Here is a 21,123-nt window from a genome sequence, read left to right on the forward strand (position 1 = left end):
AGCCAACGCCATGGCGATTTCTGCTAGGCGAGCCCTGTGGACCCGCCAATGGACGGGTGATGCCGACTCAAAGAGGCATATGGAAGTTTTGCCTTACAAGGGTGAGGTTTTATTTGGGGAAGGTCTCGCGGACCTGGTTTCCACAGCTACCGCGGGTAAATCTACTTTTTTGCCTTATGTTCCCCCACAGCAAAAGAAATCTCCACAATATCAGATGCAGTCCTTTCGGTCGCACAAGTCCAGAAGAGGTCGGGGCTCTTCCTTCCTCGCCAGAGGTGTAGAGGGAAAAGAATGCCTGCTACGGCTAGTTCCCAGGAGCAGAAGACCTCCCCGGCTTCTACTAAATCCACCGCATGACGCTGGGGCTCCACTGAGGGAGTCCGCGCCGGTGGGGGCACGTCTTCGACTCTTCAGCCACGTCTGGGTTCAGTCAGACGTGGATCCTTGGGCGATGGAAATTGTATCCCAAGGCTACAAGCTGGAATTCAAAGACGTGCCTCCGTGCCGGTTTTTCAAATCGGCGTTACCAGCTTCTCCCCCAGAGAGGGAGATAGTTTTAGCTGCAATTCAAAAGCTATGTCAACAGCAAGTGCTTGTCAAGGTTCCCTTAGTTCAACAGGGGAAGGGGTACTATTCAACCCTGTTTGTGGTACCGAAGCCGGATGGCTCGGTCAGACCCATTCTAAATGTAAAATCCCTAAACCTATACTTGAAAAAGTTCAAATTCAAGATGGAATCGCTCCGGGCAGTTATCTCCAGCCTGGAAGAGGGGGGGGGGGGGATTTTATGGTGTCACTGGACATAAAGGATGCATACCTTCATGTCCCCATATATCCCCCTCATCAGGCTTACCTGAGGTTCGCTGTACAGGACTGTCATTACCAGTTTCTCTATCGTCCTAGTGGATGCTGGGGTTCCTGAAAGGACCATGGGGAATAGCGGCTCCGCAGGAGACAGGGCACAAAAAAGTAAAGCTTTAGGATCAGGTGGTGTGCACTGGCTCCTCCCCCTATGACCCTCCTCCAAGCCAGTTAGATTTTTGTGCCCGGCCGAGAAGGGTGCAATCTAGGTGGCTCTCCTAAAGAGCTGCTTAGGAAAGTTTAGCTTAGGTTTTTTATTTTACAGTGAGTCCTGCTGGCAACAGGATCACTGCAACGAGGGACTTAGGGGAGAAGAAGTGAACTCACCTGCGTGCAGGATGGATTGGCTTCTTGGCTACTGGACATCAGCTCCAGAGGGACGATCACAGGTACAGCCTGGATGGTCACCGGAGCCTTGCCGCCGGCCCCCTTGCAAGGTCCAGAATCGGCGGCAGAAGACTCCTCAGTCTTCTAAAGGTAGCGCACAGCACTGCAGCTGTGCGCCATTTTCCTCTCAGCACACTTCACACGGCAGTCACTGAGGGTGCAGGGCGCTGGGAGGGGGGCGCCCTGGGAGGCAAATGAATACCTATTTTGGCTAAAAATACCTCACATATAGCCTCCGGAGGCTATATGGAGATATTTAACCCCTGCCAGAATCCGTTAAGAGCGGGAGACGAGGCCGCCGAAAAAGGGGCGGGGCCTATCTCCTCAGCACACAGCGCCATTTTCCCTCACAGAAAGGCTGGAGGGAAGGCTCCCAGGCTCTCCCCTGCACTGCACTACAGAAACAGGGTTAAAACAGAGAGGGGGGGCACTAATTTGGCGATATGCTTATATATATATTAAGATGCTATAAGGGAAAACACTTATATAAGGTTGTCCCTATATAATTATAGCGTTTTTGGTGTGTGCTGGCAAACTCTCCCTCTGTCTCTCCAAAGGGCTAGTGGGTCCTGTCCTCTATCAGAGCATTCCCTGTGTGTGTGCTGTGTGTCGGTACGTGTGTGTCGACAGGTAGGAGGACGATGTTGGTGAGGAGGCGGAGCAATTGCCTGTAATGGTGATGTCACTCTCTAGGGAGTCGACACCGGAATAGATGGCATATTTAAGAAATTATGTGATAATGTCAACACGCTGCAAGGTCGGTTGACGACATGAGACGGCCGACAAACAATTAGTACGGTCCAGACGTCTCAAAAACACCGTCAAGGGTTTTTAAAACGCCCGTTTACTTTAGTCGGTCGACACAGACACAGACAGGGACACTGAATCCAGTGTCGACGGTGAATAAACAAACGTATTCCTTATTAGGGCCACACGTTAAAGGCAATGAAGGAGGTGTTACGTATTTCTGATACTACAAGTACCACAAAAGAGGGTATTATGTGGGATGTGAAAAAACTACCATAGTTTTTCCTGAATCAGATAAATTAAATAAAGTGTGTGATGATGCGTGGGTTCCCCCCGATAGAAAATTATGGGCGGTATACCCTTTCCCGCCAGAAGTTAGGGCGCGTTGGGAAACACCCCTTAAGGTGGATAAGGCGCTCACACGCTTATCAAAACAAGTGGCGGTACCGTCTATAGATAGGGCCGTCCTCAAGGACCAGCTGACAAGGCTGGAAAATATAATAAAAAGTATATACACACATACTGGTGTTATACTGCGGCCAGCGATCGCCTCAGCCTGGATGTGCAGAGCTAGGGTGGCTTGGTCGGATTCCCTGACTAAAAATATTGATACCCTTGACAGGGACAGTATTTTATTGACTATAGAGCATTTCTATAATATGCGAGATGCACAGAGGGATATTTGCACTCTGGCATCATGAATAAACGCGATGTCCATAACTGCCAGAAGATGTTATGGACACGACAGTGGTCAGGTGATGCAGATTCCAAACGGCACAGTATGGCCGTATAAAGGAAGAGGACTTGTTTGGGGTCGGTCCATCGGACCTGGTGGTCACGGCAACTGCTGGAAAATCCACCGTTTTTTACCCTAAGTCACATCTCTGCAGAAAAAGACACCGTCTTTTCAGCCTCAGTCCTCTCGTCCCTATAAGATCATATCTGCCCAGGGATAGAGGAAAGGGAAGAAGACTGCAGCAGGCAGCCTATTCCCAGGAACAGAAGCGTTTCACCGCGTCTGACAAGTTCTCAGCATGGCGCTGAGACCGTACAGGACCCCTGGATCCTACAAGTAGTATCCCGGGGGTACAGATGGGAATGTCGAGACGTTTCCCCTTCGCAGGCTCCTGAAGTCTGCTTTACCAAGTCTCCCTCCGACAAGGAGGTAGTATGGGAAAAAATTCACAAGCTGTATCCCCAGCAGGTGACAATTAAATTACCCCTCCTACTACAGAAAAGGGGTATTATTCCACACTATATTGTGGTACTGAAGCCAGAAGGCTAGGTGAGACTTATTCTAAAAAAAATTTTTTTGAACACTTACAAAGGTTCAAATTAAGATGAAGTCACTCAGAGCAGTGATAACGAACCAGGAAGAAGGGGACTATATAGTGTCCCGGGACATCAGGGATGCTTACCTCTATGTCCCAAATTTGCCCTTCTCACTAAGGGTACCTCAGGTTCGTGGTGCAGAACTGTCACTATCAGTTTCAGACGCTGCCGTTGGATTGTCCACGGCACCCCGGGGTCTTTACCAAGGTAATGGCCGAATTGATGATTCTTCTTCGAAGAAAAGGCGTCTAAATTATCCCTTACTTGGACGATCTCCTGATAGGGGCATAGTCCAGGGAACAGTTGGAGGTCGGAGTAGCACTATCTCGGATACTGCTACAATCAGCACGGGTGGATTCTAAATATTCCAAAATCGCAGCTGATCCCGACGACACGTCTGCTGTGCCTAGGGATGATTCTGGACACAGTCCAGAAAAAGGTGTTTCTCCCGGAAGAGAAAGCCAGGGAGTTATCCGAGCAAGTCAGGAACCTCCTAAAAACAGTGCATCATTGCACAAGGGTCCTGGTAAAAATGGTGGCTTCCTACGAAGCAATTCCATTCGGCAGATTTCACGTAAGAACTTTTCAGTGGGATCTGCTGGACAAATGGTCCGGATCGCATCTTCAGATGCATCAGCGGATAACCCAATATCCAAGGACAAGGGTGTCTCTCCTGTGGTGGTTATAGAGTGCTCATCTTCTAGAGGGCCGCAGATTCGGCATTCAGGATTGGATGCTGGTAACCACGGAGCCCAGCCTGAGAGGCTGGGGAGCAGTCACACAAGGGAAAAATTTCCTGGGAGTGTGATCAAGTATGGAGACTTTTCTCCACATAAATATACTGGAGCTAAGGGTAAATTTATAATGCTCTAAGCTTAGCAAGACCTCTGCTTCAAGGTCAGCCGGTATTGATCCAGTGGGAAAAACATCACGGCAGTCGCCCACGTAAACAGACAGGGCGACACAAGAAGCAGGAGGGCAATGGCAGAAACTGCAAGGACTTTTCGCTGGGCGGAAAATCATGTGATAACACTGTCAGCAGTTTTTCATCCCGGGAATGGAAACTGGGAAGCAGACTTCCTCAGCACGACCTCCACCCGGGAGAGTGGAAACTTCATTGAGAAGTTTTTTCCACATGATTGTAAACCGTTGGGTAATACCAAAGGTGGACATGATGGCGTCCCGTCTGAACAAAAAACGGGACAGGTATTGCGCCAGGTCAAGAGACCCTCAGGCAATAGATGTGGACGTTCTGGTAACACCGTGGGTGTACCAGTCGGTGTATGTGTTCCCTCCTCTGCTTCTCATACCTAAGGTGCTGAGAATTATAAGACGTAGAGGAGTAAGAACTATACTCATGGCTCCGGATTGGCCAAGGAGGACTTGGTACCCGGAACTTCAAGAGATGCTTACAGAGGTCTTATGGCCTCTGCCGCTAAGAAGGGACTTGCTTCAGCAAGTACCATGTCTGTTCCAAGACTTACCGCAGCTGCGTTTGTCGGCATGGAGATGGAAAGCCGGATCCTAAGGGAAAAAAGGCATTCCGGAAGAGGTCATTCCTACCCTGGTCAAAGCCAGAAAGGAGGTGACCGCACAACATTATCACCACGTGTGGCGAAAATATGTTGCGTGGTGTGAGGCCAGGAAGGCCCCACAAAGAAATTTCAACTCGGTCGTTTCCTGCATTTCCTGCAAACAGGAGTGTCTATGGGCCTCAAATTGGGGTCCATTAAGGTTCAAATTCGGCCCTGTAAATTTTCTTCCAGAAAGAATTGGCTTCAGTTCCTGAAGTCCAGAAGTTTGTCAAGGGAGTATTGCATATACAAAACCCCTTTTTGTGCCTCCAGTGGCACTGTGGGATCTCAACGTAGTTCTGGGATTCCTCAAATCACATTGGTTTAAAACCAGTCAAATATGTGGATTTGAAGCATCTCACATAAAAAGTGACCATGCTCTTGGCCCTGGCCTGGACCAGGCGAGTGTCAAATTGGTGTTTTTTTCTCAAAAAAGCCCATATCTGTTTGTCCATTCGGACAGGGCAGAGCTGCGGACTCGTCCCAGTTCTCTCCCTAAGGTGGTGTCAGTGTTTCACCTGAACCAGCTTATTGTGGTGCCTTGCACCTACTAGGGACTTGGAGGACTCCAAGTTGCTAGAAGTTGTCAGGGCCCTGAAAATATGTTCCAGGACAGCTGGAGTCAGAAAATCTGACTCGCTGTTTATACTGTATGCACCCAACAAGTTGGGTGCGCCTGCTTCTAAGCAGTCGATTGCTCGTTGGATTTGTAACACAATTCAACTTGCACATTCTGAGGCAGGCCTGCCACAGTCTAAATCGGCTAAGGCCCATTCCACAAGGAAGGTGGGCTCATCTTGGGCGGCTGCCCGAGAGGTCTCGGCATTACAACTCTGCCGAGCAGCTACGTGGTCAGGGGAGAACACGTTTGTAAATTTCTACAAATTTGATATCCTGGCAAAAGAGGACCTGGAGTTCTCTCATTCGGTGCTGCAGAGTCATCCGCACTCTCCCGCCCGTTTGGGAGCTTTGGTATAATCCCCATGGTCCTTTCAGGAACCCCAGCATCCACTAGGACGATAGAGAAAATAAGAATTTACTTACCGATAATTCTATTTCTCGGAGTCCGTAGTGGATGCTGGGCGCCCATCCCAAGTGCGGATTATCTGCAATACTTGTACATAGTTACAAAAATCGGGTTATTATTGTTGTGAGCCATCTTTTCAGAGGCTCCGCTGTTATCATACTGTTAACTGGGTTTAGATCACAAGTTGTACGGTGTGATTGGTGTGGCTGGTATGAGTCTTACCCGGGATTCAAAATTCCTCCCTTATTGTGTACGCTCGTCCGGGCACAGTACCTAACTGGCTTGGAGGAGGGTCATAGGGGGAGGAGCCAGTGCACACCACCTGATCCTAAAGCTTTACTTTTTTGTGCCCTGTCTCCTGCGGAGCCGCTATTCCCCATGGTCCTTTCAGGAACCCCAGCATCCACTACGGACTCCGAGAAATAGAATTATCGGTAAGTAAATTCTTATTTTCAGACGTTGCCGTTTGGGCTTTCCACGGCCCCGAGGATTTTCACCAAGGTAATGGCGGAAATGATGGTGCTCCTGCGCCGGCAGGGAGTCACAATTATCCCGTACTTGGACAATCTCCTGATAAAAGCGAGATCGAGAGATCAGTTGCTGATCAGCGTGTCACTCTCCCTGAGAGTGCTGCAGCAGCATGGCTGGATTCTAAATCTACCAAAGTCACAGTTGGTTCCAACGACTCGGCTATTGTTCTTAGGCATGATTCTGGACACGGAACAATAGAGGGTTTTTCTCCCAATGGAAAAAGCCCAGGAACTCCAGACCATGGTCAGAGACCTGTTAAAGCCAAAAAGACTGTCAGTTCATCAATGCACTCGAGTCCTGGGGAAAATGGTGGCGACCTACGAGGCCATCCCCTTCGGCAGGTTTCATGCAAGGACATTTCAGTGGGACCTTCTGGACAAGTGGTCCGGGTCCCATCTTCAAATTTATCAGAAAATAAACCTGTCCCCCAGGGCCAGGGTGTCTCTCCTGTGGTGGCTGCAGAGTGCTCACCTTCTAGAGGGTCGCAGGTTCGGCATTCAAGACTGGGTTCTGGTGACCACGGACGCGAGCCTCCGAGGATGGGGAGCAGTCACACAAGGAAGAAATTTTCAGGGACTATGGTCAAGCCAGGAGGCTTGTCTACACATCAACATACTGGAATTAAGGGCCATATACAACGGCCTTCGACAAGCGGAGAATCTTCTTCGCGACCTACCGGTTCTGATTCAATCAGACAACGTCACAGCCGTGGCTCATGTAAACCGCCAAGGCGGGACAAGGATCAGAGTGGAAATGGCGGAAGCCACCAGGATTCTTCGCTTTGCGGAAAATCACGTAAGCGCTCTGTCAGCAGTCTTCATTCCCGGAGTGGACAACTGGGAAGCAGACTTCCTCAGCAGACACGATCTCCATCCAGGAGAGTGGGGACTTCATCAAGAAGTTTTTGCAGAGATAACGAGTCTTTGGGGATTTCCTAAAATAGACATGATGGCGTCACGCCTCAACAAGAAGCTTTGGAGGTATTGTGCCAGGTCAAGGGACCCTCAGGCAGTAGCGGTAGACGCCCTGGTGACACCGTGGGTGTTTCAGTCGGTCTATGTGTTCCCTCCTCTTCCTCTCATCTCAAAAATATTGAGAATTATAAGACAGAAAAGTGTGCAGACAATACTCATTGTTCCAGATTGGCCTCGATGGGCCTGGTATTCAGATCTTCAGAGATGCTCACAGAAGATCCATGGCCTCTTCCTCTCAGGGAGGACCTGTTCCAAGACTTACCGTGGTTCCGTTTGATGGCATGGCGGTTGAACACCGAATCCTAGCTGGGAAAGGTATTCCGGAGGAAGTCATCCCTACTCTGATAAAGGCTATGAAGGAGGTGACAGCGAAACATTATCACTGTATCTGGAGGAAGTATGTATCTTGGTGTGAAGCCAGGAATGCTCCTACGGAAGATTTCCACCTGGGCCGTTTTCTCCACTTTCTACAGACAGGAGTGAATATGGGCCTGAAGTTAGGCTCCATTAAGATACAGATTTCGGCCCTATCTATATTCTTTCAGAAGGAATTGGCTTCTCTCCCAGAAGTCCAGACTTTTGTAAAGGGAGCGCTACAAATCCAGCCTCCTTTTGTGCCCCCAGTGGCACCATGGGACCTTAACGTGGTGTTACAGTTCCTAAAATCTCACTGGTTTGAGCCTCATCAAACAGTTGAATTAAAATTTCTCACTTGGAAGGTGGACATGTTGTTGGCCTTGACATCTGCAAGGCGGGTGTCCGAATTGGCGGCTTTGTCTCACAAAAGCCCCTTACTGATTTTCCATGTGGATAGAGCAGAGTTGAGGACTCGTCCTCAATTTTTGCCTAAGGTGGTTTCATCGTTTCATATGAACCAATCTATTGTGGTGCCTGTGGCTACGGGGGACTTGGAGGATTCCAAGTCCCTTGATGTAGTCAGGGCCTTAAAAATTTACATAATTTACATAGTCAGGACGGCTCGGGTTAGGAAAACAGAGGCACTGTTTGTCCTGTATGCAGCCAACAAGGTTGGCGCTCCTGCTTCTAAGCAGACTATTGCTCGCTGGATCTGTAACACGATTCAGCAGGCTCATTTTACGGCTGGATTGCTGTTACCAAATTCAGTAAAGGCCCATTCCACTAGGATGGTGGGCTCTTCCTGGGCGGCTGCCCGGGGCGTCTCGGCATTACAGCTTTGCCGAGCGGCGACTTGGTCGGGTTCAAACACTTTTGCTAAATTCTACAAGTTTGATACCTTGGCTGAGGAGGACCTCATGTTTGCTCAATCGGTGCTGCAGAGTCATCCGCACTCTCCCGCCCGGTCTGGAGCTTTGATATAATCCCCGTGGTCCTTACGGAGTCCCCAGCATCCTCTAGGACGTAAGAGAAAATAAGATTTTAAACCTACCGGTAAATCCTTTTCTCGTAGTCCGTAGAGGATGCTGGGCGCCCGCCCAGCGCTTCTTTATCTTGCAGTGTTTTTTGGCTCAGTACTACCTGGTTCCTAGGTAAGTTCTGTGTTCATTCCTGTTTCAGTACTGTTTCAGCTGTTGCTGAGTTCTCCGGCCTGTTGGCCGGATTTGCCTTGTTGTGTGAGCTGGTATGAATCTCGCCACTATCTGTGTATTTCCTTCTCTTGAAGTATGTCGTCTCCTCGGGCACAGTTTCTAGACTGAGTCTGGTAGGCATAAAGGGAGGAGCCAGCCCACACTGTTAAACTCTTAAAGTGCCAATGACTCCTGGTGGACCCGTCTATACCCCATGGTACTAATATGGACCCCAGCATCCTCTACGGACTACGAGAAAAGGATTTACCGGTAGGTAATTTAAATCCTATTTTTGATTGCCGGTATGAGTATTTTAATGTTTAATTATAATCCTTTTGTTAAAAATGAAAATTCCCTTTAGGTATAATTTTGCCCGCCAGGGGAGTATTTTCATTTGTGTATTTCTATGTATTTGTGCAGATTTCTAATTATATGTAGGGGAGTATTCAGTTAGCTGCGATAACCCGTTTTTTGCATGAAAACTGATTTTACTGCACATTGTAAAAGACTATTCAATTAGCCGCAAAAATTTATTGTCAATAATTTTACAGTGAATAAGGTTAACTTTACCTACTTTGAGCAGGTGCAAAGTTGGGGAAAACTATATTTTAAGGTAAAAATGTTTTGATTCAGAACCCCCTGGGACACCCTTAATGACTAAGTAGGCACTTTGGCGTTTTTAATTATTTTTATCTGGCCAATAATGACATGTAATTTTTGGGGTGAAAAAGTGCAAAGGGATGGAATTTAGGGTTCAAGGTATAGGACAGGTATATTGGGGTGCTTTATGAGTGGGACAAATGGTTTTAGGCTTGCTGGTGGGAGTAGTCAGTCTATTTCCTCTTTTTTTATTTTTTTCCCCAAGTCTCACAAAATGTCCCAAATATAAACTTATACCCATTTTTATGTACCCCGAATTTAATGAGATCACTTATTTTGCTGGAAAACCCCCCAGCATTTATAAAAAAAAAAAATTTCTTTTTTAAATGCATATAAAAGCCATTTGACTCAATTTTAGTACCACACATCTATTTAATATGACCTCTAATACACCTCTATACTGTTATCCTGTGTTAGTTTGGCATTTTTTGGTGTACAGGCTGATTTCCCCATTTTCACTTACACTTTTTACGGTAAGAATCCTGTTTTCGTAATTTTGGAATTGAAGGTACGAAGTAAAAAAAAAAAAAAATCACAAAAACAGGATTTGCGTGAAAATTGTTGCTGTGAAAATTGTAGCTCAGTGCTGCTAATCGTCATCCCTCCTGTACCAACATTATTAGTACTCCTCACCTATCCCATGTACTGCATCACTCCACTACTAACATTATGGTATAATATTATGTTTTACTTGCTGTTCACTTACCAATCAGTGTAGTCTCGCTTCAATATGCAGCTCAGCTACAAGTGTTTTTTTTTTTTTTTTCTCCAGTGGTTTTCAACTGACTTTATGGTTTCCAAACAGCGAACAACCAGGCTGCTCCTAGCCCTGGCTTTATACTCCAGCTGCTTAGCAAAGTACATGATTTTGCAGTCTTATATTCTCTAGCAACTAATGCACTATACTGCTAATCCTCACTATTGCTGTACCAACATTATTAGTATTCCCAGGGACAGTTCAAGAAAGGAGGGGGGTGTCTGTGTGCACTCTGTGACCAATTTTCCTCCAGCCATCCAACTGGTTGGAATGTAAATCAGGTAATATATCTGAGCAAATGACAATCAGCCATTTGCTCCCAAATGCTGTAAAACGGACGAAAAATGTTCAGAGAAGTTGATTAAAACAAACAGATCTAACCAATTTGGCTGTGACTGTTTTCATCTATTTTCCGTTGTTTGGGAACAAATCGCTGATTGTTATTTGGTCATACTCGTGCATTACCAGATTTTCGTTGTAACCAGTCCCCTAGTTGGATGGTTGGAGGAAAGTTGGTCTGGTGTATGGCCAGCATTATACTTGAAGTAGGACTTCTGAATAAAATACCTTTTTAAAATTGTAAAAACACAAGTTCCCGGTTGTAAATAGGTAACTTTTCTTCAGTAACATCTGTAACAAGTGCAATCAATGGCTTTGTCTCTGTGATTATAGGTGTTATATAGTAAGTTATTTGCCACAGATATGAATTCATGAGTGGTGTTCCAGTCTATACCGGTGCTACTATCAACTGTAATATCCCGCTCCATAAGATTTCTGTCTTTTTAGTGGCCTGTTTTTGCTTACGTCTCATGGACTTTTGCTTCTTTGTCTTTCAGGTTCAGTTCCAAAAGCTGCAGCAGTTACGACTTGCACAATCCCGGGCTCCGTACTATGGTGGCTCATTGCCAAACGTAAACCAGATTAGCAGCAGTCCATCTGATTTCCAGGTAAGACATTCTTGCTGAGTAAGGCTACGGCCACACATAGCGGCCAAGCGGGACCCGTTCAGCATGCTGTGGGCGGGCTGGATGACAGGACGGCAGGATTTCATAGTGAACACATACATTTCAATGTATGTGTTCACACAGTGCAACTGTGCCACACTGAAATCCCGTGTGTCACTGGCAGGATCCCGCAGAACAGGATCCGTGTGCACTCAACCCCCCCCCCCCCCCCCCCCACCCTCCCGGCCAAGCGGGTCCCGTTCAGCCCAGCACTAAAGGACCATCACATCTTTTGGTCAGTCATGTGTATTAAGTAATTAAACCATATTTATTACAAATCAGAGGAATTACACAGTAAATGCCTTTTTTGTATCATGTGATGCTTCAGCATGGTCATCTAATTGGGTAGAAAGTGCTAGTATTCCAAATGCCTGTATGAAACAAGCCTTATAAAGTATTATTACCTTCTGGGAAAATGAGTGTTTAGCTTATTTCTCTCTTGTAATCAGGCACATAGTAAAATTCTTTGCACATGGGTCACTTGTGTTACAGTGGCATAATACAGTGCCTGAATGTGGTGTAGCCGTAGTGTGCTGGGCTCTGGTTAGCTGTGCGGCTCTGATAAGAGTGCACAGAACAAGCCTGCTTTTGTTTCTGTTCTCTAATAGTTGTAGGTTTCTGTGGCACGCTGGATGTTATGAAAGAAATCCCCTGTCTGGTCAGAGCACATTTCTGAGAGCGTAAACAGTTTAAAAACCTAGTCCAGCCCTTCTTTCAGGCTGAAGTTGCAAGGAGGACGGCGCCAGCTTCATAGATGTACAGTTATATCAATCACTTTTTTCTCTGTTTATGCTGAATCTTCAAAGGATATAAACTACAACTTCCTGATGGATATTTTTTTGTTGCAGTTTTATAGAAGTACATGTGTATAAATCGATCTGTGTGACAGAAAATTGCTATGCATTGTTGTTGGACTGGGGCATGAAAGACGCAGAAGTCAGAATGTAGTGGTAAGGGCCCACTGAGGGGTGGCTGTGTTTCAGGGATAGACGGAAAGAAGAATAGTTCTGTATATACTGTATGTGTGTAATATGTTGCAGCTTCTTACTGCTGCTTGCTTCTGATTATTATTCCTAGTTTAAGGCTACCTTTCTGTGGGTAACAGCAGTTGGCGTGCTTCTAAATAAATTGCTGTCTGTGCTAGTTGCAGAGCAATGTAACATCCAATAAAACAAGCTGATCAGAGTGTAATGGGAGATGTTTTGTTTTGAGTGTAAAATATTTGCATGACATGCTATAAAAGAAACATCTGTGAATAGCAAATTAGAAAGTGCAGAATGATAGGGCTGGTCTCAATGCAGTCCTCTCCTCCACACCCCCTACTTCCATGCTACACCCTAACTAGCAAGTTTTCTAATACAATCTCTACTCCTTTACTTTTCAATTTTCAGTGAAACTAATGGCATATTTTTATGGACAACAAAAGGAAGGCTGCGCTCAGATAGGAAAGAACAATGATAGTTTCACCAAATTTATCAATTTTAAAAAAGACAAATAGAAACTTGCGCTGGTCCAGTAAATAGCACCTTAGGTGCTATCTACTGGACCAGGACAACTTTCTATTTGGATCCGAACCAGCCCTTGCCATCTGCCAGTCAATCAGAGGAGTTTCAGAGAGGCATCATCCAAACACCGTGTTGCATGAGGTACCCAATAACCATACGGGACTAATTCCATTGCTTATTCCTCTAACGGTGCACGCAAAGAACAAATTGGACTCTCAATTTACATAAGAGACTCTTGCTACTGGACTTTATCGTAATGAAGGGCACTATTTGGAACGGATTGCTTGTACTGCATCATTGCTACATGTCCTGACCCAGTATCTAGGGTAAACTATTCCTTTTTTAAATTACATAAATTCATGTTGTATGTTGTTTAATGCATAGGATATTGGTTTTTATTAAATTGTCTCTTTTTAAATTGATACATTTGGTGACAGTATCATTCTTTCCTATCTGAGCGCAGCCTTCCTTTTGTTGTATCTTTGTTATAGTGGGACTGACTTCCCTCTAAATTCGGCTGCAGCTTAGTAAAGCACCTCATTCTTATAGCTCCCGAATACCTCTGGGTACACTCTATTTCTGCATATTTTTATGGACAGCTGGTATGGGACTCTGATTAGAGAATACAGCATGAGAGGACTATTGGGCGTTTAAAGATGAGCGCTGAGAGGAACAGCCTTGTAGTTTGTCTGGGAGAAATCCTTTGCAGCAGCATCTGGGAGTCGGAGGAGCTTCTCTGGCTCCGCACCACCACTGTTAAGATTACAGTTTTAGGGGTCTATTCTTGAAGCAGTGAAAAGAGTGGAGAAGTGAACCAGTGGAGAAGTTGCCAATGGCAACCAATCAGCTGCTCTGTATAATTTTATAGTATGCAAATTCGAAATGTTACGTCAGTGCTGGTTGGTTGCCATGGGCAACATCTCCACTGGCTCACTTCTCCGCTCTTTTCATTGCTTCATGAATAGACCCCTAAGTGCTGAGTTTGCCTAGTCACCCTGTTACAACACTCGCACCTGACTTTTAGCGCTGGCACCCTGGGTCACACACTCCCACAGTGAAAAGCAGGATTAACATTTTGTGCGCGATATTAAGAAAAGGAGTTAGAACTGCAGCTTGGTTGTATAGATATGCTTGACTGTTCGGCCATCTGTGGATTAAACTAGGACATTAGGCCTTCTTGTTTTCTCTAATAGTGACATACTGATCACATTTATTTCTACGACCTGCTTTCTGTGATGTTAGCCAAAGTCCTAATATGTTTTATTTTGTTTTATTTGTGAGCTTCTCCATTGGGTTTCTTTTGTCAGTTTTTATTATGTACTGCTGCCTGTGATACTATTGTTTTTACCTACATTGGTTTCTTTTTGTATACCGATGTGTGAATATAGTGTTTCTGCTCATTCTTTTCTTTATTTCCATTATGTTCATGGGAGTTTTGGTCACCAGCGCAAATGAACCATATATGTTCTGCATTGTGTGTTTCCTGATGCTTGTAGTGTTGCTGTGGCAATGAGTATTATGATGCCACTGTGGTTCTGGCTTCCATCATTTTGTTGGTGATGTAAGAAGAATCTCTGCAGCATAATGTGAGTCTTGATAAAGAACCCTGAGAGTACTGGGCACAGCCTCTGCCCCCTTTGTATTTGGTTGTTTCGAATACTCATGCAGCTTCTGGAATGCAGATTGCCATACACACACTAGCAGATCACAGCCTTTGGCCAACCAGAATTTCTTGGCATTTGATTCATCCTTACAGAGGTTAATTGGGTGTGGGTGTTATTTCGAGCCTCAAGTCTAGCTTTCTTTATCCAAAATAGTGTTGTGTGTAGGCATTTAATAATATTTGATTACTTTATTAGAAACATTCCATCATTTCCTAAATTGCCCACACGGGTTAATCAGTGTGCAGTATGTTGTTTATTACATAAGCATGCACATAACCAGGTGTGAGTAGGAGACACAGGAAATTAATTCTTGCCTTTGACTTGATAATTGACACTAGTGATGTCTTGCCTGCTTCCCAGGACCTTGCATCTGGAAAAATATGTATACAGCATCTTGGATAGCATGTTTAACATCTGTGTGACACTGTGCAGCTGAAAAAACTGGACACAGTACCAAAGTAATCTATTTTCCTTATTAAGTAGAGGACTTTCACTTTTAGTTCTATAAATCATTACAGAGCATATACAGCAGAAGCTGTACTGCTATGTAAGTAGCTTTATACTGACGTCTCTCATGGCACCAACCATGTGTCATCAGTAAGCTTTCACAACCACATCTACAGCCATAGCGGAGATTGAACTCATAATTTCTCTATCGTCCTAAGTGGATGCTGGGGTTCCTGAAAGGACCATGGGGAATAGCGGCTCCGCAGGAGACAGGGCACAAAAGTAAAGCTTTTACAGGTCAGGTGGTGTGTACTGGCTCCTCCCCCTATGACCCTCCTCCAGACTCCAGTTAGATTTTTGTGCCCGGCCGAGAAGGGTGCAATTCTAGGTGGCTCTCATAAAGAGCTGCTTAGAGAGTTTAGCTTAGGTTTTTTATTTTACAGTGATTCCTGCTGGCAACAGGATCACTGCAACGAGGGACAGAGGGGAGAAGAAGTGAACTCACCTGCGTGCAGGATGGATTGGCTTCTTGGCTACTGGACATGAAGCTCCAGAGGGACGATCACAGGTACAGCCTGGATGGTCACCGGAGCCACGCCGCCGGCCCCCTCACAGATGCTGAAGCAAGAAGAGGTCCAGAATCGGCGGCTGAAGACTCCTGCAGTCTTCTTAAGGTAGCGCACAGCACTGCAGCTGTGCGCCATTTTCCTCTCAGCACACTTCACACGGCAGTCACTGAGGGTGCAGGGCGCTGGGGGGGGGGGCGCCCTGGGAGGCAAATGTAAACCTTTAAAAAGGCTAAAAATACCTCACATATAGCCCCAGAGGCTATATGGAGATATTTACCCCTGCCTAAATGTACTAAATAGCGGGAGACGAGCCCGCCGGAAAAGGGGCGGGGCCTATCTCCTCAGCACACGGCGCCATTTTCTGTCACAGCTCCGCTGGTCAGGAAGGCTCCCAGGTCTCTCCCCTGCACTGCACTACAGAAACAGGGTATAACAGAGAGGGGGGGCAAAATAAATGGCAATATATTAATATAAAAGCAGCTGTAAGGGAGCACTTAATCATAAGGCTATCCCTGTCATATATAGCGCTTTTTGGTGTGTGCTGGCAGACTCTCCCTCTGTCTCCCCAAAGGGCTAGTGGGTCCTGTCTTCGTATAGAGCATTCCCTGTGTGTCTGCTGTGTGTCGGTACGTGTGTGTCGACATGTATGAGGACGTTATTGGTGTGGAGGCGGAGCAATTGCCAAATATGAGGATGTCACCTTCTAGGGGGTCGACACCAGAATGGATGCCTTATTTGTGGAATTACGGGATAGCGTCAACTCGCTTAAGCAGTCGTTTGCCGACATGAGGCGGCCGGACACTCACTTAGTGCCTGTCCAGGCGCCTCAAACACCGTCAGGGGCTGTAAAACGCCCCTTGCCTCAGTCGGTCGACACAGACCCAGACACAGGCACTGATTCCGGTAGTGAAGGTGACGAATCAACCGTATTTTCCAAAAGGGCCACACGTTATATGATTTTGGCAATAAAGGAGATGTTACATTTAGCTGATACTACAGGTACCACTAAACAGGGTATTATGTGGGGTGTGAAAAAACTACCAGTAGTTTTTACCGAATCAGAAGAATTAAATGACGTGTGTGATGAAGCGTGGGGTGCCCCGATAAAAAACTGCTAATTTCAAAGAAGTTATTGGCTTTATACCCTTTCTCGCCAGAGGTTAGGGAGCGCTGGGAAACACCTCCTAGGGTGGACAAAGCGCTAACACGCTTATCAAAACAAGTGGCGTTACCCTCTCCTGAGACGGCCGCACTTAAAGATCCATCAGATAGGAGGATGGAAAATATCCAAAAAGGTATATACACACATGCAGGTGTTATACTACGACCAGCTATTGCGACTGCCTGGATGTGCAGTGCTGGGGTAGTTTGGTCAGAGTCCCTGATCGAAAATATTGATACCCTGGACAGGGACAATATTTTACTGTCGTTAGAACAAATAAAGGATGCATTTCTTTATATGCGTGATGCACAGAGAGATATCTGCACACTGGCATCACGGGTAAGTGCTATGTCCATTTCGGCCAGAAGAGCTTTATGGACACGACAGTGGACAGGCGATGCGTAGAGGAGTTATTTGGGGTCGGTCTATCGGATTTGGTGGCCACGGCTACGGCCGGGAAATCCACCTTTCTACCTCAAGTCACTCCCCAACAGAAAAAGGCACCGACCTTTCAACCGCAGCCCTTTCGTTCCTTTAAAAATAAGAGAGCAAAGGGCTATTCATATCTGCCACGAGGCAGAGGACGAGGGAAGAGACAGCAACAGGCAGCTCCTTCCCAGGAACAGAAGCCCTCCCCGGCTTCTACAAAAGCCTCAGCATGACGCTGGGGCTTCGCAAGCGGACTCGGGGGCGGTAGGCGGTCGTCTCAAGAATTACAGCGCGCAGTGGGCTCACTCGCAGGTAAATCCCTGGATCCTGCAGATAATATCTCAGGGGTACAGGTTGAAATTAGAGACAGAGCCACCTCGCCGTTTCCTGAAGTCTGCTTTACCAACGTCCCCCTCAGAAAGGGAGACGGTTTTGGAAGCCATTCACAAGCTGTATTCTCAGCAGGTGATAGTCAAGGTACCTCTTCTACAACAAGGGAAGGGGTATTATTCCACTCTTTTTGTGGTACCGAAGCCGGATGGCTCGGTAAGGCCTATTCTAAATCTGAAGTCCTTGAACCTGTACATAAAGAAGTTCAAGTTCAAGATGGAGTCACTCAGAGCAGTGATAAGCGAACCTGGAAGAAGGGGACTTTATGGTATCCTTGGACATCAAGGATGCGTATCTCCACGTTCCAATTACCCCTCACACCAGGGGTACTTCAGGTTCGTTGTACAAAACTGTCACTATCAGTTTCAGACGCTGCCGTTTGGTTTGTCCACGGCACCTCGGGTCTTTACAAAGGTAATGGCCGAGATAATATTTCTTCTTCGAAGAAAAGGCGTATTAATTATCCCATACTTGGACGATCTCCTAATAAGGGCAAGGTCCAGAGAACAGCTAGAGATGGGTTTAGCACTATCTCAAGAGGTGCTAAAGCAGCACGGATGGATTCTGAATATTCCAAAATCCCAATTAATGCCGACAACTCGTCTGCTGTTCCTGGGGATGATTCTGGACACAGTTCAGAAAAGGTTTTTCTTCCCGAAGAAAAAGCCAAGGAGTTATCTGACCTGGTCAGGAACCTCCTAAAACCAGGAAAGGTGTCTGTACATCAATGCACAAGAGTCCTGGGAAAAAATGGTAGCTTCTTCCGAAGCAATCCCTTTCGGCAGATTCCATGCAAAGGGATCTGTTGGACAAATGGTCAGGGTCGCATCTTCAGATGCACCTGCGGATAACCCTGTCGCCGAGGACAAGGGTATCCTTTCTGTGGTGGTTGCAGGAGGCTCATCTATTGGAGGGCCGCAGATTCGGCATGCAGGATTGGATCCTGGTGACCACGGGTGCCAGCCAGAGAGGCTGGGGAGCAGTCACACAGGGAAGAAATTTCCAGGGAGTGTGGTCGAGCCTGAAAAAGTCTCTTCACATAAGCATTCTGGAACTAAGAGCAATCTACAATGCTCTAAGCCAGGCGGAACCTCTGCTTCAAGGAAGACCGGTGTTGATCCAGTCGGACAACATCACGGCAGTCGCCCATGTAAACAGACAGGGCGGCACAAGAAGCAGGAGGGCAATGGCAGAAGCTGCCAGGATCCTTCGCTGGGCGGAGAATCACGTGATAGCACTGTCAGCAGTATTCATCCCGGGCGTGGACAACTGGGAAGCAGACTTCCTCAGCAGACACGACCTTCACCCGGGAGAGTGGAGACTTCATCCAGAAGTTTTCCACATGCTATTAAACCGTTGGGTAAAACCAATGGTGGACATGATGGCGTCTCGCCTCAACAAAACACTGGACAGGTATTGCGCCAGGTCAAGAGATCCGCAGGCAATAGCTGTGGACGCGCTGGTAACACCTTGGGTGTACCAGTCGGTATATGTGTTTCCTCCTCTGCCTCTCATACCAAAGGTATTGAGGATTATACGGCAAAGTGGAGTAAGACTAGTGGCTCCGGATTGGCCAAGAAGGACTTGGTACCCGGAACTTCAAGAGATGGTCACGGACGATCCGTGGCCTCTACTTCTGAGAAGGGACCTGCTTCAGCAGGGTACTTGTCTTTTTCAAGACTTACCGCGGCTGCGTTTGACGGCATGGCGTTTGAATGCCAGATCCTAAAAGGAAAAGGCATTCCAGAAGAAGTCATTCCTACCTTGATAAAGGCAAGGAAGGAAGTCACCGCGAAGCTTTATCGCCGTATTTGGCGAAAATATGTTGCGTGGTGTGAGCAGCGGAGTGCTCCGATGGAGGAATTTCAACTGGGTCGTTTTCCTACATTTCCTGCAATCAGGATTGTCTATGGGTCTCAAATTGGGATCTATTAAGGTTCAAATTTCGGCCCTATCAATATTCTTCCAAAAAGAATTGGCCTCAGTCCCTGAGGTCCAGATTTTTATCACAGGAGTACTGCATATACAGCCTCCTGTGGTGCCTAAGGTGGCACCGTGGGATCTAAATGTAGTTTTAGATTTCCTCAAATCAAATTGGTTTGAACCACTAAAGAAGGTGGATTTGAAATATCTCACATGGAAAGTGACTATGTTACTGGCCCTGGCTTCGGCCGGGAGAGTATCTGAACTGGCGGCTTTGTTTTATAAAAGCCCTTATTTAATTTTCCATTCGACATAGGGCAGAGCTGCGGACGCGTCCGCATTTTCTCCCTAAGGTGGTATCAGCGTTTCACCTGAACCAGCCTATTGTAGTGCCTGCGGCTACAGACGACTTGAAGGACTCCAAGTTGTTGGACGTTGTCAGAGCCTTAAAAATATACATTTAAAGGACGGCTGGAGTCAGAAAATCTGACTCGCTGTTTATACTGTATGCACCCAACAAGTTGGGTGCACCTGCTTCTAAGCAGTCGATTGCTCGTTGGATTTGTAACAAAATTCAACTTGTACATTCTGTGGCAGGCCTGCCACAGCCTAAATCTGTTAAGGCCCATTCCGCAAGGAAGGTGGGCTCATCTTGGGCGGCTGCCCGAGGGGTCTCGGCATTACTACTCTGCCGAGCAGCTACGTGGTCAGGGGAGAACACGTTTGTAAGTTTTTACAAATTTGATACCCTGGCAAAGGAGGACCTGGAGTTCTCTCATTCGGTGCTGCAGAGTCATCCGCACTCTCCCGCCCGTTTGGGAGCTTTGGTATAATCCCCATGGTCCTTTCAGGAACCCCAGCATCCACTTAGGACGATAGAGAAAATAAGAATTTACTTACCGATAATTCTATTTCTCGGAGTCCGTAGTGGATGCTGGGCGCCCATCCCAAGTGCGGATTATCTGCAATACTTGTACATAGTTATTGTTAACTAATTTGGGTTATTGTTTAGGAAGCCATCTTTCAGAGGCTCCTCTGTTATCATACTGTTAACTGGGTTTAGATCACAAGTTGTACGGTGTGATTGGTGTGGCTGGTATGAGTCTTACCCGGGATTCAAAATCCTCCCTTATTGTGTACGCTCGTCCGGGCACAGTACCTAACTGGAGTCTGGAGGAGGGTCATAGGGGGAGGAGCCAGTACACACCACCTGACCTGTAAAAGCTTTACTTTTGTGCCCTGCCTCCTGCGGAGCCGCTATTCCCCATGGTCCTTTCAGGAACCCCAGCATCCACTACGGACTCCGAGAAATAGAATTATCGGTAAGTAAATTCTTATTTTTGCTGCCGTGCGCCATTCTGGAATGGCACCTAACGCAACACTGCAGGTCTTTCCTCACACCCCCTAGCTCTGGAAACTTTGCAATGTTGTGTTTACCGTAATTGGCCAATTGATTACGTCTCTTGATGTTCATCGACGCATTGTCCTGAATTAATTTGGCCCCATAGTGTCAACCATTGAAACCATGTTGGTTGCATCAGTTAAAACCTCTATAAAACAGAAAATCTACCCCATGGTAAGGCATCAAATGGTTGTTTTGCTTTGATTGCTGGTGGATGGTGTTAGTGAGACCA

At 46.6% G+C, this 21,123-nt stretch overlaps 1 protein-coding gene across 4 annotated transcripts in view; it reads left to right on the forward strand.

The window, feature by feature from the left end:
- The window catches only part of CRTC3 (CREB regulated transcription coactivator 3), a 390,875-nt gene that overhangs the window by 110,060 nt on the left and 259,692 nt on the right, over window positions 1–21,123 (forward strand). For 3 of the 4 annotated variants that reach the window (XM_063925922.1, XM_063925921.1, XM_063925923.1), the window contains exon 2: window positions 11,233–11,343. The exons of the other annotated variant lie outside the window; for it this stretch is intronic. In XM_063925922.1, coding sequence (XP_063781992.1) covers window positions 11,233–11,343 — 111 coding nt within the window. The remainder of the gene's footprint in view (window positions 1–11,232; window positions 11,344–21,123) is intronic. 4 annotated transcript variants of the gene reach the window in all.

The sequence above is a fragment of the Pseudophryne corroboree genome, chromosome 6, assembly GCF_028390025.1.
Source record: "Pseudophryne corroboree isolate aPseCor3 chromosome 6, aPseCor3.hap2, whole genome shotgun sequence".
In the NCBI taxonomy this organism is placed as follows: Eukaryota; Metazoa; Chordata; class Amphibia; order Anura; family Myobatrachidae; genus Pseudophryne; species Pseudophryne corroboree.